The sequence below is a fragment of the Xenopus laevis genome, chromosome 9_10S (assembly GCF_017654675.1).
Source record: "Xenopus laevis strain J_2021 chromosome 9_10S, Xenopus_laevis_v10.1, whole genome shotgun sequence".
Classification (NCBI taxonomy): domain Eukaryota; kingdom Metazoa; phylum Chordata; class Amphibia; order Anura; family Pipidae; genus Xenopus; species Xenopus laevis.
Window position 1 is genome coordinate 73,249,816 of NC_054388.1, and position 14,592 is coordinate 73,264,407.

The 14,592-nt window shown below is 40.6% G+C and overlaps 1 protein-coding gene across 7 annotated transcripts in view; it reads right to left on the bottom strand.

Moving 5' to 3' along the window:
* The window catches only part of LOC108703035 (arf-GAP with GTPase, ANK repeat and PH domain-containing protein 1-like), a 255,703-nt gene that overhangs the window by 42,332 nt on the left and 198,779 nt on the right, over positions 1-14,592 (bottom strand). For all 7 annotated transcript variants that reach the window (XM_041578782.1, XM_041578781.1, XM_018238943.2 and 4 more), the window contains 2 exons: positions 8,212-8,380; positions 5,374-5,541 (listed from right to left, as the gene is read on the bottom strand). In XM_041578782.1, the coding sequence (XP_041434716.1) occupies positions 5,374-5,541; positions 8,212-8,380 (337 nt within the window). The remainder of the gene's footprint in view (positions 1-5,373; positions 5,542-8,211; positions 8,381-14,592) is intronic.

Sequence of the window (14,592 nt, forward strand, 5' to 3'; positions counted from 1 at the left end):
ATGCTCAAGCCCTAGCCCTGAAGGGAACATGAATTCTGATAAAGAAGCCCATGTGTACACAATAGAAGGAAAGAAATGCTGTGTTTCTTTTGACAGAGGAGAGCAGCATAACTTTGAGGGTTTACTGGTGTATTTATATAGACCTTTCTGATATAGCTTACCTAATTTTAGCCTTTCCTTCTCCTTTAAAGATGTGATGTAATACAAGCTAATAGCATAGTTCATAAGCTGTAAGTGCCAAAGGAATGGTGGATAAAGTAAAACAAGAAGACTCAAGATGGCGTTTTGTCAAAAATACATTTCTAGGCTTTTTTCATACTTTAAATGTACCTGACAATAAACGGCACAGGTGCTCTGGCAGCGTCGGTGTTAAATAGCCTAGGAATAATTTTCCTGCCTTGGAGTTGGTTGAGAGCTTCACTGCGCCACTGACAGATCATACAAGACAGCTAATTTTACAAGTCAGGTAGCAGATACCACACAGCCAGCATAAAGCGGGCAAGGAGCTGAAATCAGACCCTCCAACTACTGCCTCCTCCCTCGATCTACAAACCTCACTTTGACATTTTTTTTCCTTTAACAGAACCCCTGTTTTGTCGCCCTTCACATAAAGTAATTTATCTAATTAGGAAACATTCAGAGCATCTTTCAAAGGCAAGAGCCACAGGGAAACACAGGCGGCTTAAAAATAAGATCCTTTTTCTCTGCCCCCCATGCATGCCGTTAATTGAATGCGAAGAGGGGGGGAAGAGCGCATTGAAATCAGAAAATAAAATGAGAACCCAATGTGTGTTATTTTGTCTTGCACAAAAAGCCAGGACAATAAGCAGCATATTCGCCAGTAAAAGGAGACATTTAAATCCTAAAGATACAGAGAAGGAAGAAGGAAGAACAAGACAAAATGAAAAACTCTCGCCAGCCCTGCTGATTTCACACACACATTAACACGGCGCTTTTAAAATTCAAAACCTTTTAATGAAAGGAATAGAGAAAGTTGAAATTAAAAGGATTTTACATGTTTGATGTAAATGACAAAAAAACCCTTAAAAGTATGGAACGATGAGCGCGCGCGGGGGGGGGGATATTTGTATTTGAGAAATTCAATTCCCTGTTTGAAGTGCAGGGGGGATTTTAGAAAGAAAGAAAAAAGTTTTTATAACAAAGGAATATCAGGAGCATTTATCATTTTTTTCTCGCATTGCCAAATCCCTGATTATTCCTCCTTTTCCCTTTTGTCATATTCTTGATGAGGTTTTTATGCTGCTGAAGTTAACCCTCTGCCATTCTGAAATGGGTTACAAAGTTCGATCAGTACCCGAGGGGTTAAGCTGATGATTATTAGAAGAAAAAGGACCATGGCAGAAGGTCCCGGTCACTTATGTCACCATGGCATCTGCTAGTTTTGTCTCTGAGCTGTTCCTGAACATCGGTTTAACGTTATTCTCATAACAACACTATACCCTACTATACACTTTTACAGGTCGTCCCCCTACCATGCACACACTACAGGATTCCTGATATCATTGTGTATTTAGGAAATGAATGAGCAGTGTAATGCTCAGATTCACCTCTCCTGCAAAGCTTATAATCTAACAATGTTACACATAGCACTACATGGCACGTTCCCACACCTCTCAAAATGGTCTCAGACAGCCCCCCCACAACTGTGCTACGTAGCAGACAACTCTAGCATTAAGCAGCAAAAAAATAAGGTTACAGATCTCTTTTAAGGTTCCTGATCAAGATGAATAAAAATACACACCGCCGTCTTCTGGGGCTCTCTATGGACCGTATTGTTCATCTGTGACAATGCTCACAAATAGCGTCTCTCACAGGAGACATCTTCAAACCCTCAGCCCCCCCACACCCACCCTCAACAATTGGCTGTCTTTTTTTGGCTGTACGGATCCTTGTTATTATTTCTTGCACCTCTGAAGACGTCTCTCTTCTCTATTTCCCTCTGTTCCATTCCCCTGTCACAAGATTGCCACTCGCAGGAATCTATCCCTTTCTTGTGTCTTTCTCTTGGAAAAAGCTTAAAGCCTCGTCCCTGACTGTCACTTCAATAGGGTTAGGGCCATGTCCCTACCTCTGCAGACCTGAATTCTACACTAAATGTCAGCTCAGGAAACAATTTATTGCTAAAAGTCTCTTCTTATGTTAACCTAGATCTAGAGTTGCTAGGACAAAAAAAATACACATCAGATCGAGGGATATTACAAACATATATACATATATACCTATACTTGTTCTACAAAAATACGAAAAGAGCGTTGCAGTTTAAAGCCACTTTTGTGAGCACAGAAATATTGGAAATAAAAAAACATGGACAGGATAAGAAAGAACACTGAGGTGAAAGGCTGCACCATGGTACTAGGCCTTGACAAACTGAGGAGGCTATGGTAGTGGTAATGTAGTGGTGTCCAAAGAAAGCAGAAGAGGAAATATAATTCTTAAAAGGAAGATAAGGACAAGTTGCCTTCAAAATGAAGTAAAGGCAACAATATCATGAGCGGGTATGAAACAACAAGGCTTTGGTTTTCTGGTTAAATGAGGGTGGAAATGGTGTTCTGAGAGAAGTGGCAATATTAATGCTGTTCTTAGGAATCTGAGGTGGCTATGGTGTTGTGAGAAGAAATGAGGCTGTAGATTTTTGTGAAAGTAGGAAAAGTGCTGGAAGTAAAGTTTTTGGGCAATGATTGTGGAAGACTGCACAAAGCCACCAGAGTGAAGAAAACTAATACAGTTATGTTTATAAAATACAGTGGTGTGAAAAACTATTTGCCCCCTTCCTGATTTCTTATTCTTTTGCATGTTTGTCACACTTAAATGTTTCTGCTCATCAAAAACCGTTAACTATTAGTCAAAGATAACATAATTGAACACAAAATGCAGTTTTTAAATGAAGGTTTACGTTATTAAGGGAGAAAAAAAACTCCAAATCTACATGGGCCTGTGTGAAAAAGTGATTGCCCCCCTTGTTAAAAAATAACTTAACTGTGGTTTATCACACCTGAGTTCAATTTCAAAGGTTATAAAGCCATTTCTAAAGCTTTGGGACTCCAGCGAACCACAGTGAGAGCCATTATCCACAAATGGCAAAAACATGGAACAGTGGTGAACCTTCCCAGGAGTGGCCGGCCGACCAAAATTACCCCAAGAGCGCAGAGACAACTTATCTAAGAGGCCACAAAAGACCCCAGGACAACATCTAAAGAACTGCAGGCCTCACTTGCCTCAATTAAGGTCAGTGTTCACGACTCCACCATAAGAAAGAGACTGGGCAAAAATGGCCTGCATGGCAGATTTTCAAGGCGCAAACCACTTTTAAGCAAAAAGAACATTAAGGCTCGTCTCAATTTTGCTAAAAAACATCTCAATGATTGCCAAGACTTTTGGGAAAATACCTTGTGGACCGACGAGACAAAAGTTGAACTATTTGGAAGGTGCGCGTCCCGTTACATCTGGCGTAAAAGTAACACAGCATTTCAGAAAAAGAACATCATACCAACAGTAAAATATGGTGGTGGTAGTGTGATGGTCTGGGGTTGTTTTGCTGCTTCAGGTCCTGGAAGACTTGCTGTGATAGATGGAACCATGAATTCTACTGTCTACCAAAAAATCCTGAAGGAGAATGTCCGGCCATCTGTTCGTCAACTCAAGCTGAAGCGATCTTGGGTGCTGCAGCAGGACAATGACCCAAAACACACCAGCAAATCCACCTCTGAATGGCTGAAGAAAAACAAAATGAAGACTTTGGAGTGGCCTAGTCAAAGTCCTGACCTGAATCCTATTGAGATGTTGTGGCATGACCTTAAAAAGGCGGTTCATGCTAGAAAACCCTCAAATAAAGCTGAATTACAACAATTCTGCAAAGATGAGTGGGCCAAAATTCCTCCAGAGCACTGTAAAAGACTCGTTGCAAGTTATCGCAAACGCTTGATTGCAGTTATTGCTGCTAAGGGTGGCCCAACCAGTTATTAGGTTCAGGGGGCAATTACTTTTTCACACAGGTTTGGATTTCTTTTCTCCCTAAATAATAAAAACCCTCATTTAAAAACTGCATTTTGTGTTTACTTGTGTTATCTTTGACTAATAGTTAAATGTGTTTGATGATCAGAAACATTTAGTGTGACAAACATGCAAAAGAATAAGAAATCAGGAAGGGGGCAAATAGTTTTTCACACCACTGTACAAGGAATATAATGGGCTGCAGCAAAACTGACTCCAGAATGCAACATTCCATAGAATCTTGTGTGAGGTGTTGCAGATTACGTGAGAGTGTAGGGTAGGCTGCTGGCAGTGCAGAATGGTACACTATTGCAGAGAGTGCAGAAAACGGTTATCCTGCAAGTGACTAAAGGGGAGCATGTGAAGGAATTTGCTGCTACAACTAAAGGAGGCAGCTTGGAACTGGCACAGAACGCTGCTGCAGAAAGGGTGAAATATAATTTGTGTAAATGGCTACAACTTAAGTCCTACATTGTAACAGTCACTGGTGTTGAGAGGGAACAGCAGAAAAGTTCAAATCACAATGTAGTTTTGGAAGATAGGAAAAGGTTGAGAAAACATGACATAGCAGGACTGACTGAATTCTATTGTTAGCACTAGCATAGTTAATGGTAAACAGTATAAAGGAAACCCTAAGGTGGTCATAGACGTAGAGATCCGCTTGTTTGGAGATGTCGCCAAACGAGCGGATCTCTCCCCGATATGCCCACATTGAGGGCCCAACGATCAGATCATAATGGATCCGTTACGGGGGGTCGGATCGCGGGACCACATAGACACACAGACCCGACTGGATTTTTTAACTTTCCCGATCGAGATCTGGCCGACTTTCGGGAAAGCCCATCGGATGGCCAATAAGCTGCAGACTTGGTCTTAAGGAAGATAGTAAGAGCTGCCCTCAGGAATATCTTGAATAAAAAAAATTGCTGGAAACAGACAGACAGGATTCAGTGTTATCATGTGATTTTAATCCCTGTAATAGATACAGGTTTCTGAAATGACTGGAGACTGTTCAAGCAAACAAAATGCTTTCAGACCACTGTGGAAAGAGGGTATTATCAATGACCGCAAACCCAGAAGGAACAGCAAAAGTGTTTAAAGCTCTTTCCCTAGGCAAAAGTCAGCATTGAAAACGCTCTTTGGTGATACACTGGTGTTAGTGGAAGTAGTTGCTGATACCTTTCAGTGAACCAACATAATAGTTCTTTGTGGAGCTTCTGAAACTCCATGGGTTCCTTTTAGAAAGAAAGCCTTTGTATTTTCTGTATGAAGAACTATTGTGCTGGGACACTTAAAAGCCTCACCAACTACAACTAACTTACTATGAAGAGTCTAATTGTAGAGCAGCAGTCTGCTTCTTACCGCTGCTGATGGCTGAGTTGGTGATGACTGCTCCCTCGCTCCACTGGTCGGCACTAGACACAGAGTATGACCTCTGATGCATCCCATCCATGCGGCTGAATGAGCCTAGACTGATGCCACTTGGACCACTTGCCATTTGAGTTACTGATGTACTGCTTGTCACGTTCCCTGAAAAAGATAAGAATACAAATGTTGTCACATCATGCCTGTTGCAAAGCTCAAAGATCAGTGAAACCCATTCTAATAACATATGCACTATGATTAAGTCCACAAAATGTATTTGCAGGTATCTGGTTTTGTTTAAAAACTGTATCTTTCAAATATGATATAATTTCTCTTTATCACACTTTCCAACCTGTGCCCCAATGAGCTCCAGACATGATATCAGATCAAAGGGCAATGTTTTATCATGTAATGTAATGTAATGTAGTACAAGTGACGAAAAAAGACTGTTATTTGTTTTTTTTTCTTTGCTCTCTTTTTGTTATTATCATCATTATTCTCATATTTCCTTGCTCCAGCCACAGCGAGCGCAGCGTCAGTTGGCGCCTGTCGGCTGCAAGAGGCGTACTGATAAACAGCCTCTGCAGGACACACAACAGGGATAATGTACACTTAAGTACTAGCAATGTGCTGCCATTCTGCACAGCCGATTACTCCCCGTGCCTGTCACTCAAAAAGGAAATGCCTGAACCCATTAGATAGAAACCTTTGCGATGTATCCCAAATGCATCCTGCAATGCTATTAATTTGAGAGCTGGAGGATGCCTAGGAAGAAGCACCCCTCAGTGAGCTGGGGGAGGGGTAAAGGGGGACTTGCCATGTGACAATGCTCCCACAACCTCCCCCCCAACACAGTTTCTCGTTAATCAAGGTCTGCTTATTGCCCCCACCGCTCTCACAGATAGGGACCACTCTTGAACACTCATTAGGAGACATCTCCAGATCAGAGCTCAGCAGAAGGTTACAGCTAAGAGGTAGACAGGAATGGAGGGGATGAAAAGGAAAAATGCAAAATATAAATGTAGAATAGAGAAAGAATAAGAAGGAGAAAATAAGTGAGAATACAGAAAACTGTGATAGCCTAGTATACAGAAAACAATAGCAAAAGTGAGAGTGAGAAAATGAATGGTGGCACTGGTGCAAGAGAAAAAATGGAGGCATTAAGCGAGAGAATGCAAGAAGATAAAAACATTAGGAAACATCTCTACTGAGAGAGAAAAAAAGAGGCGATGATGAGGTAGAGAGGGTGATCAAAGCAAGTCCGATGGCATTAATATTCATGACAATAATTAGTATTCTAGGTCACTGAATATTCATTGCTATTAGTTTGGATTTTATGGGTTTATGAGATGTTCTGATTGTTGGAGTGTGGAGGACGCCACGCGATGAGGACTTTTAAGATGTCATCCGCAGTTCAGCACAAAAACACATTAGTGGTTTTGGGTAAAAATCAGTCTCTTGCCTCTTGATAGATGAAAGAGACCTGGGGCTAGAGGAAGCTAGGTGTGGGGGGGGGGAGAATGCTATCCCCATAATGGAAGAAGCCAGTCACAAACTGGGATTTACACATAAAATAAATATATGTATACAATTGTTATTTGATTTTTGAGTTATAAGAAATATCAGGAATCTATATACTCCCAAAGGCGCTTACCTATCATTCAGCAAGAAAATAGATTTTTATACTTTCAGATCCCTGTAAAAATTATTATTCAAAAACTTTTCAACTTTTTAAATTGTTCATGGGTATTTGGTGAAAGGGCAGTATCACAAATTAAATCTATCGTGAAATCATGAACAGCTTGCTGCATTCCCTGCCAGTGAATCTCAGAGCAATGCAATGGTTACCCATAGATCCTTACTATTTTCCCATGATTCACTCAATCCAGCTAAGTGCTTTGCAGTTTGCAAACAAGACAAGACATAGACATTGAAGCTACTCCATGTTTGATCCTTGCAAGGCAGATAAATAACCTTTGTTGCAGGCAACAAAGCATCCAAAAATAATAAATAAAGAAGAATGGGGATTGCAGGAAGGGAAGAGAGAAAAGGAGGTGTCTGATGAACTTTAGATATGTTTTGGATTACAATATGTTAACAGCAGTGTTATGGTCACTTCTGATTTAATACAGGTGCGGGACCTTTTGTCCAGAATGCTCTTTTTTTTTTTGGATAAGGGGGTCTTTATGTAATAGAAGCTCTGTACCTTAAGTCAACTAAAAAAATGTTTAAATGTTAAATAAACCCAATAGGATTGTTTTACCTCCAATTAATTATTTCTTAGCTGAGAGCATGTACTGTACAATGTACTGCTTTATTATTACATAGAAAAAGGAAATCATTTTTGAAAATTTGAATTATTTGAATAAAATGGACTCTATGGGAAACGACCTTCATGTAATTCGGAGCTTGCTGGATGAAGGGTTTCCCACACCTGTAGATTTCATTATTTTGAATGGGATAGCTAGATATAATTCATAAGGTCAGCATAACTGCAACAATTCCAATTATTCATTAAGTGAGACATTTTATATAATACTCATCTTCAGTTATATGATTAATAATTTCTTAAAATAGGAAGTGATGCTAAAAACAAAAAACATTTGCAAAGCATTGTACAGCCTAAAAATGTAATTGTATCAGAGCTGCAGAGAAATTCTTCCACTTCAGAGTCTAGGCTGAAATGAAGGATGGGAGTGTCTCTTCATTCTGCCAAAAGGTTAGTGAAAACTAGCACTAAATATGTTAAGTAGCAAAACCAGATAAAAATAATAGGTGGAAATAGCACTGAAATGCAATTTTGACAGTGGTGCTCAAGCTGGCAATTGTTCACACCTGTGTTAGGGGAGATCTGAAGCCCGCTGACCTCTTTGGTCAGACCATTGGTTTTAGGGCTGGCAACTGGTGCACAAGAGGATGTAGCTCGAGGAGGCCTCTTCCCTGGGACCTTCACAGTAGTTCTAAGGAGGTCGATCTCTTTACCATGGACATTCTGCATGTAATCCTAAAACAAAGAAAAATATGGGAAAGAATTATTTACGTTTTCCCTGCGTTGTAAAGTAAATAGAATTCCTGAAGCACAGATAGTCCCTGCTTACACACCCTATAGAAGAGGAAGATAAAGTGATTTTGAAGTGAAATTGAAGGACAAAGTAGTCATCAACGGGAATCAAAGGCATGTCTCCATAGGTCAAAATCTAGTCATTCATCACTATGCCATTCCTGTGTAGTTACAATGTTAAATTAACAAAATAGCATGAAAATCCTCAATCACTCACTTCCTTTTTACTGGCATAAAAATGTTTTCAGTCCAACCATATAGGAAGGACAGCAAAGTCCCATACTTCGTAGTTAACAGGGCCCAAGGACGGGTGGGGGGGGGCATAAAGCAGGCAGCACTGTATTCAAGTACAGACACACGTCTTTGCATGTCTTTACATGCAGCTATTTGGAAAAATACAGGGCATATTGGCCATGAGTAGTACAAGCTAAGACAATAATCCCCAGATGATATGGTTGCTCAGTTCAGGTTAAGTAAAAAAAAAAATCATGCATTAGCTTTGTATGCCTCAACATAATTATTACAAGTAAAAAAAAAATTTGCTGAGCAATAACAGATGTAACAAGCTTACGTTACAAAGGTGGTATCGTTTTGCATGAGTAAACCCACCTGTAAACTGCAAACACAAAGCTGTCAGTTCCCTGGATCTGTACGCTACCAGCTAACCAACCAATGCATATATGTACACTCAACCAACAAAGGATCAAAGCATTGGGTAAATATATATATAAATATGTTATCACACCAACATCTAATAAAAATGAATGCTATGGAGTTCGAAACCTGTGGCCCATGTCCTAATTATCTGATAATTAAAATGGAATTACTGGTCATGCTAATTTGACTGTCTGATGGCATGCTATAAAATTGTCGGAAAGTGTGCATGTGAATTTGTAACTTGTATTAGAGAAAAGCTTTGTCCCCTTAGAAACCCACTGAAAAAAGTGAATATTGCTTATTGTCTGATTATCAACAGTGATAGTAATAGCAAAGAACAAACAGTTCATGTATGCAACTAAAGGTGGCCATACACGGGCCGATAAAAGCTGCCGACAGACCAAGTCGGCATCTTATTGGCCTGTGTATGGGGCCCCCTGATGGGCTTCCCCGATCGAGATCTGCCCGAAAGTTGGCCAGATCTCGATTGGATGGGACTAAAAATCCCGTTGGATCACGCCCGCATCTGTTCGTTGATGCGGCCCCACGATCCGACCGCCCGTTACTATTCGTTAGGATCAGATCGTTGGGCCCTAGGGCCCACAATCGGATCAGCCCGATATTGCCCACGAGGTGGGCATATCGGGGAGAGATCCGCTCATTTGGCAACATCGCCAAACGAGCGGATCTCTCCTTGTATGGCCACCTTAAGGGTAAGGACACACGAGGAGATTCAGGGAGATTTTGTCGCCTGGCTACTAATCTCCTTGTCTTTTGAGCAACTATCTCCCTGAACTGCCTCAGCGTTTTCTCCCATAGGCTACAATGAAAAGTCGCCTGCGCTAATGCACACAGGGCGATGCGTTTTCAATAGTTGCCTGAAATTGCCTCACTGAGGCAACTTTGGGCAACTATTGAAAACGCATTAGCGCAGGCGACTTTTCATTGCAGCCTATGGGGAAAAACGCTGAGGCAGTTCAGGGAGAAAGTTGCTCAAAAGACAAGGAGATTAGTAGCCAGGCGACAAAATCTCCCTGAATCTCCTCGTGTGTCCTTACCCTAAGTCTAACAAAACTTGCAGCTACAAGAGTTATTTTCCTCAAAGAAATTCAGTAGATCCCCATTTTACATTTTTAAGGGGACTAAAAAAGATGGTGTAAAATCTGGGTGAATGAAAAATTAGGGAAATGCATTATGTTTTATATATTTGTGGGAAAACCTAAAATCATGGTTATATAAATTGAGGTTTTAATGTAAATACAAAACAATATTTTTCATGTGTGTCCATAATAAGGCTGATAGCCAATTTTAATGATGCAGTGCATTGGGCCTATGAAATATCATCTGAACTAGAGTTTACCATCAACAGCTCAACAAAGAGACATGTCAGCTTAAAGATGATGATGTTTGAGGTGTAATCAGTATATCCAGGTAGACGATTGTGAGGCTGAGTGTGCAGTTGGCCTGTTGTCTGTATGGCTCTGGATTGGAGAGACCTGAAGGCTTACAATTTGCTTCTTTTTCTACCACATCCTGGTCCTTTAATGCTCATACCCATGCATATTTTATATAAATGTAGTCATTATTCTAAATGTAAATTGCATCAAGTCAGTGATAATGCCTAGGGATGCCTCAACAGACTATTTCCTTGTCCTTCTGAATGAATACTTGGAAGCAATGGTGAGTCCACACTGAAAGTTTGTAGCTGACAATTTGGGCATATATATATGATCGTGAATTATTTATGATGGCATTTCACCTTTTTGTACGGTTTACTATATTAAATGACCCAGAAGTGCCTTCTTAAAAACATGGGTAATTATAAACCAAAACATCCAGAAGTGCCTTCCTTAAGACATGGGTAATTATAAACAAAAACATTTACATAGTATTTTGGTTAATATTATTCCAAGCACATTTTTCTCAATGGGACTAAAGAATAGTTCAACATACCAAATGACCTGAGATTTTCTAGGAATGACCTGCCATTATGAATAATTACATGATATATTTATTCCCTATAGTAAATAAAGTATTTAGCAATAAAACCCAAACATTGAGTATGTTGTTAAATGTGGTAGGACACTTGTGCTATATGGCTGTTAAAAAGCCCTAGTGTAAATAGCCTGTTCGCCTGAAATCATTAACAGCCTAGATTCTAATATTTCGTAAAAACTCACATTTGTGAACTAATCTTGAGGCCTCACACATGCAAATGGCTTCTATATTGTTGTTTGTAACTCTGCTTACAAAGCTGTGCCCTTTCTAGAGGGATATTGTTATTTTCTTTATGCAACATGCACTTTATTTATGCCCAAGGGGCCAAAGAATTATATTTGGGCATGGAAAAGTAGGAAGAATGTGTGGGATATGGCCAAAACTAATTACCGAAGTGGGTAAGTGAGTGGGCATAGATGAGCTCCCCTGAGGTTGGAAATATGCAGGGGTCAGGTCGAATAAAAGACTGTATAGTTGGCAATTTGGCCAAACAGATGGAAAACCTATGCTAAATTTAGTGACAAAACAACTGGATCACTCACAAAGTGCAGATGTTATTTTTAGTAAGATAAGAAAACTTAATCTAATGAAATATTTAAAAAGGTCTTAATTTTTTAAGCCTGTGGACAATACCACAAAGAAGGAAGTTCTGAACATATCTATGGAAGACCCATCATAGAGTTCATATAATGATCAAACAAACGTGTAGACACTAACTGACCTATAACCGAAGCAAACAGAACAAAATGTGGCCCTCATGACAGCAAGAAGGTGGTAGGGATATTACAAAGCATAAAGAAGCAGAGATAAGCTAACACATGGGGCATGAAGTATAAGCAGGAACTTGCGGTCACATGGCCTTATCTAACCCACATATGTCAGCAGCAGCAGACTCTTTTTTCTGGCTCAGATATGCATATTATTTCCCCAGTCACCCCCATCTTAAATCACTGATCAGAGGCAAAAAGCTCAAGATCAAGGTAAATGGACACTTAACAAGGATTGGAGAGAAGGCAGCTCTAGCACTTGTACGGTAAAGAGCATTTAACAAGTCTCTGGGGGCCACTTCAGGGACACCCTCCTCTCCCACACCCCCACGCTGCCCCCTTTAAGCCTGTGAAAAATCAGTAATTGCAAAGCTATTAGCATGCTCTGCTCCTTCTGTCGCTCATCTTCTAACACTGGAAACAAATAAATGCAAGAGAAGCGATCGCCAGATTAGTCTGTCTGGAAATGGAGCCGGCAACTGTCCCAGCATACCCTACTGTTCTTTAGAGTTCTTACCCAGGCACAAGGATTCAGTGTGACAGGCACTGATTTCTCAAAGAAAACAAAAAAAAAAATGTAATTTTAGTTAACATATATAAAGAAGTCAGACAATGAGTGTGTATGATTGCTACTATAGTGTTACAACACAAGTAAGAAACCGCCGTCTCTGCACAACAAACCCGCGCATTTAAATCAGAAAGCAGTAAAGTGATGTTAAGATGGAGCTTAAGCTTAACCAACACCATCCCCCTTGTACAAAAACTAATCAAAACGAAGATTTTATTTCTTCTCTGGTTCATTCCTCCAAGTTCCAAGATCCACCTAATTAACCCTTATTTAGCCAGTACAGAGGGCAAACTTACAGTGTCTTATAGTAAGTTGCTTGCCTGCCTGGCAGGAAATAGGTTAATCTCGCTCCCCTAATTATGTTGCATCTTATTGCCATACACTTAATTAGCTGCATTAATGTGATTTCTTTTTACATAGGCAAGCAATTAAGGGCTATGATTGAGTTTCATTCAATTAGCCTCAACAAACATGCTAATTGATGTCCCAGATGCAAATGAGATGTGGTGAGGAGGAGAGGCGCACACTGCGCAGTGGGAGGGGGGATTGTTACTGGGAGAATGGGGTCTCCGCGGGGTCTTGCTGCTGCCTCAAACCCCTTGACTTTCACCTTGTGGGGGCTCTGCTCTGGGGTTGGGAGGCAACATGATGCTTAGATTCAGGGAAGAAAGAAGAGCGAGTGATTCCTGATCGGACCCCTGGGGCAGTCTCTTAAAGCAGCAACAATTAGCCAACACATACGGCAGCAAAAGGCAGTGGAGACCGTCTGCTATATCCCAACAAACAGGAATGCTAAGGCTCCCCTGAGTGCTTTCTTGCAGAGCTGACAATGTGCTCAATGCTGCGCACACAACCAGCAAAGAGAGCTGGGGGGACAGTTAAAAAAAAAAAAAAAAGTATGACTTATTTGTAAAATGAAATCCTCCTAATGAGAATTTGGGGCAGATTAGTGCAGCTGATCTAAAGAGAGAGAAAGAAAAAGAGAAAGCAATGCTTTTCAAGGAAAGGGTTTTTTTTGCACATACACTATTACACTGGATAACAGGAGTGTCTGCACACAGAATAAATATCTCTGCTTTTTTTTATATTTCATGAAAGAATAGAATGTCTTTTTACAGTATGGTGACTGTAGTTCCAAAACAGAAGGAATTGTCGAAACTGACTGTAAGAGAAACTTTTGCATTTACCCAACCAAAGAAACACCATTCAATAATCCAACATTTGCACACTTACTAGCAGAAAATTCCAATTTACAAAACCATACGCACATACACACTGCTAAAAAGAACGGGAACGCAGCAAAATTCTACACCAGTAAATGATGATTTTTGCAAGTCTGACTGTAATTGCTTAAATCTACACCGTCTGGTTCATGACGGACTTGTACCCACTGCATGCCCCACCAGGTGCTCCATACCTTCTCTAGAATGGAATAGTAACTCTATTCTACGAACATGGTTTCCAGACAGAAAACTAATCTGGAAAAAACGCATCAACTCTCTGCAGAGCGGGGAGTGAAAGAAGAGTGGGGGCTCTCTCGCCTTTTGCTTATTGAGTTTAAGGCATTACACGCAGTAGCACAGAGGGAAGCAACACTAATTTTAATGCCATAAAATGCTCCAAAAGTGCCCCAGGCTCTAGCTACGTGGGAGCTACTTGCACCTAAATAAGACATGGTTCATTTGCTCTGCAGCTTAGCCTAATGTAATCAGCAGCCTGGAGAAGCGAGCGCCAGGGAGCACAAAGAGAGGGGGGACACCGCCAGCGGTCCAGGGGGCCGCGGACAGATTGCTGTTGATTAGAAAATGTTTCAGTTTTGACAAGGACCTAATGAAGAGCTTGTGGACTCATTCACCTGGTGAGGAGGGGGCAGCAAAGCCCAAGGTTTTTTGTGACTATTTCTTCAGTTTCCAACTGCCAGTTACACAGATACACTGCCCAACACATACAAAAGCAGACACATTGTCACACACACAGAACCCTGAACTATGTTTTTCAGCTATTCGGTCTCCTGTATTAGTACCAGATAGATGTGTGTATGTGGTGTCATGTCTGCAATTAGAACTTATTGGCCTGTACATATTGGAACATAAGAAGGTCCTGCCCGATTAATATCTTTGAAGATCCCATTGAATGGAGATTGCTTTAACACAGATGTGGTTTTC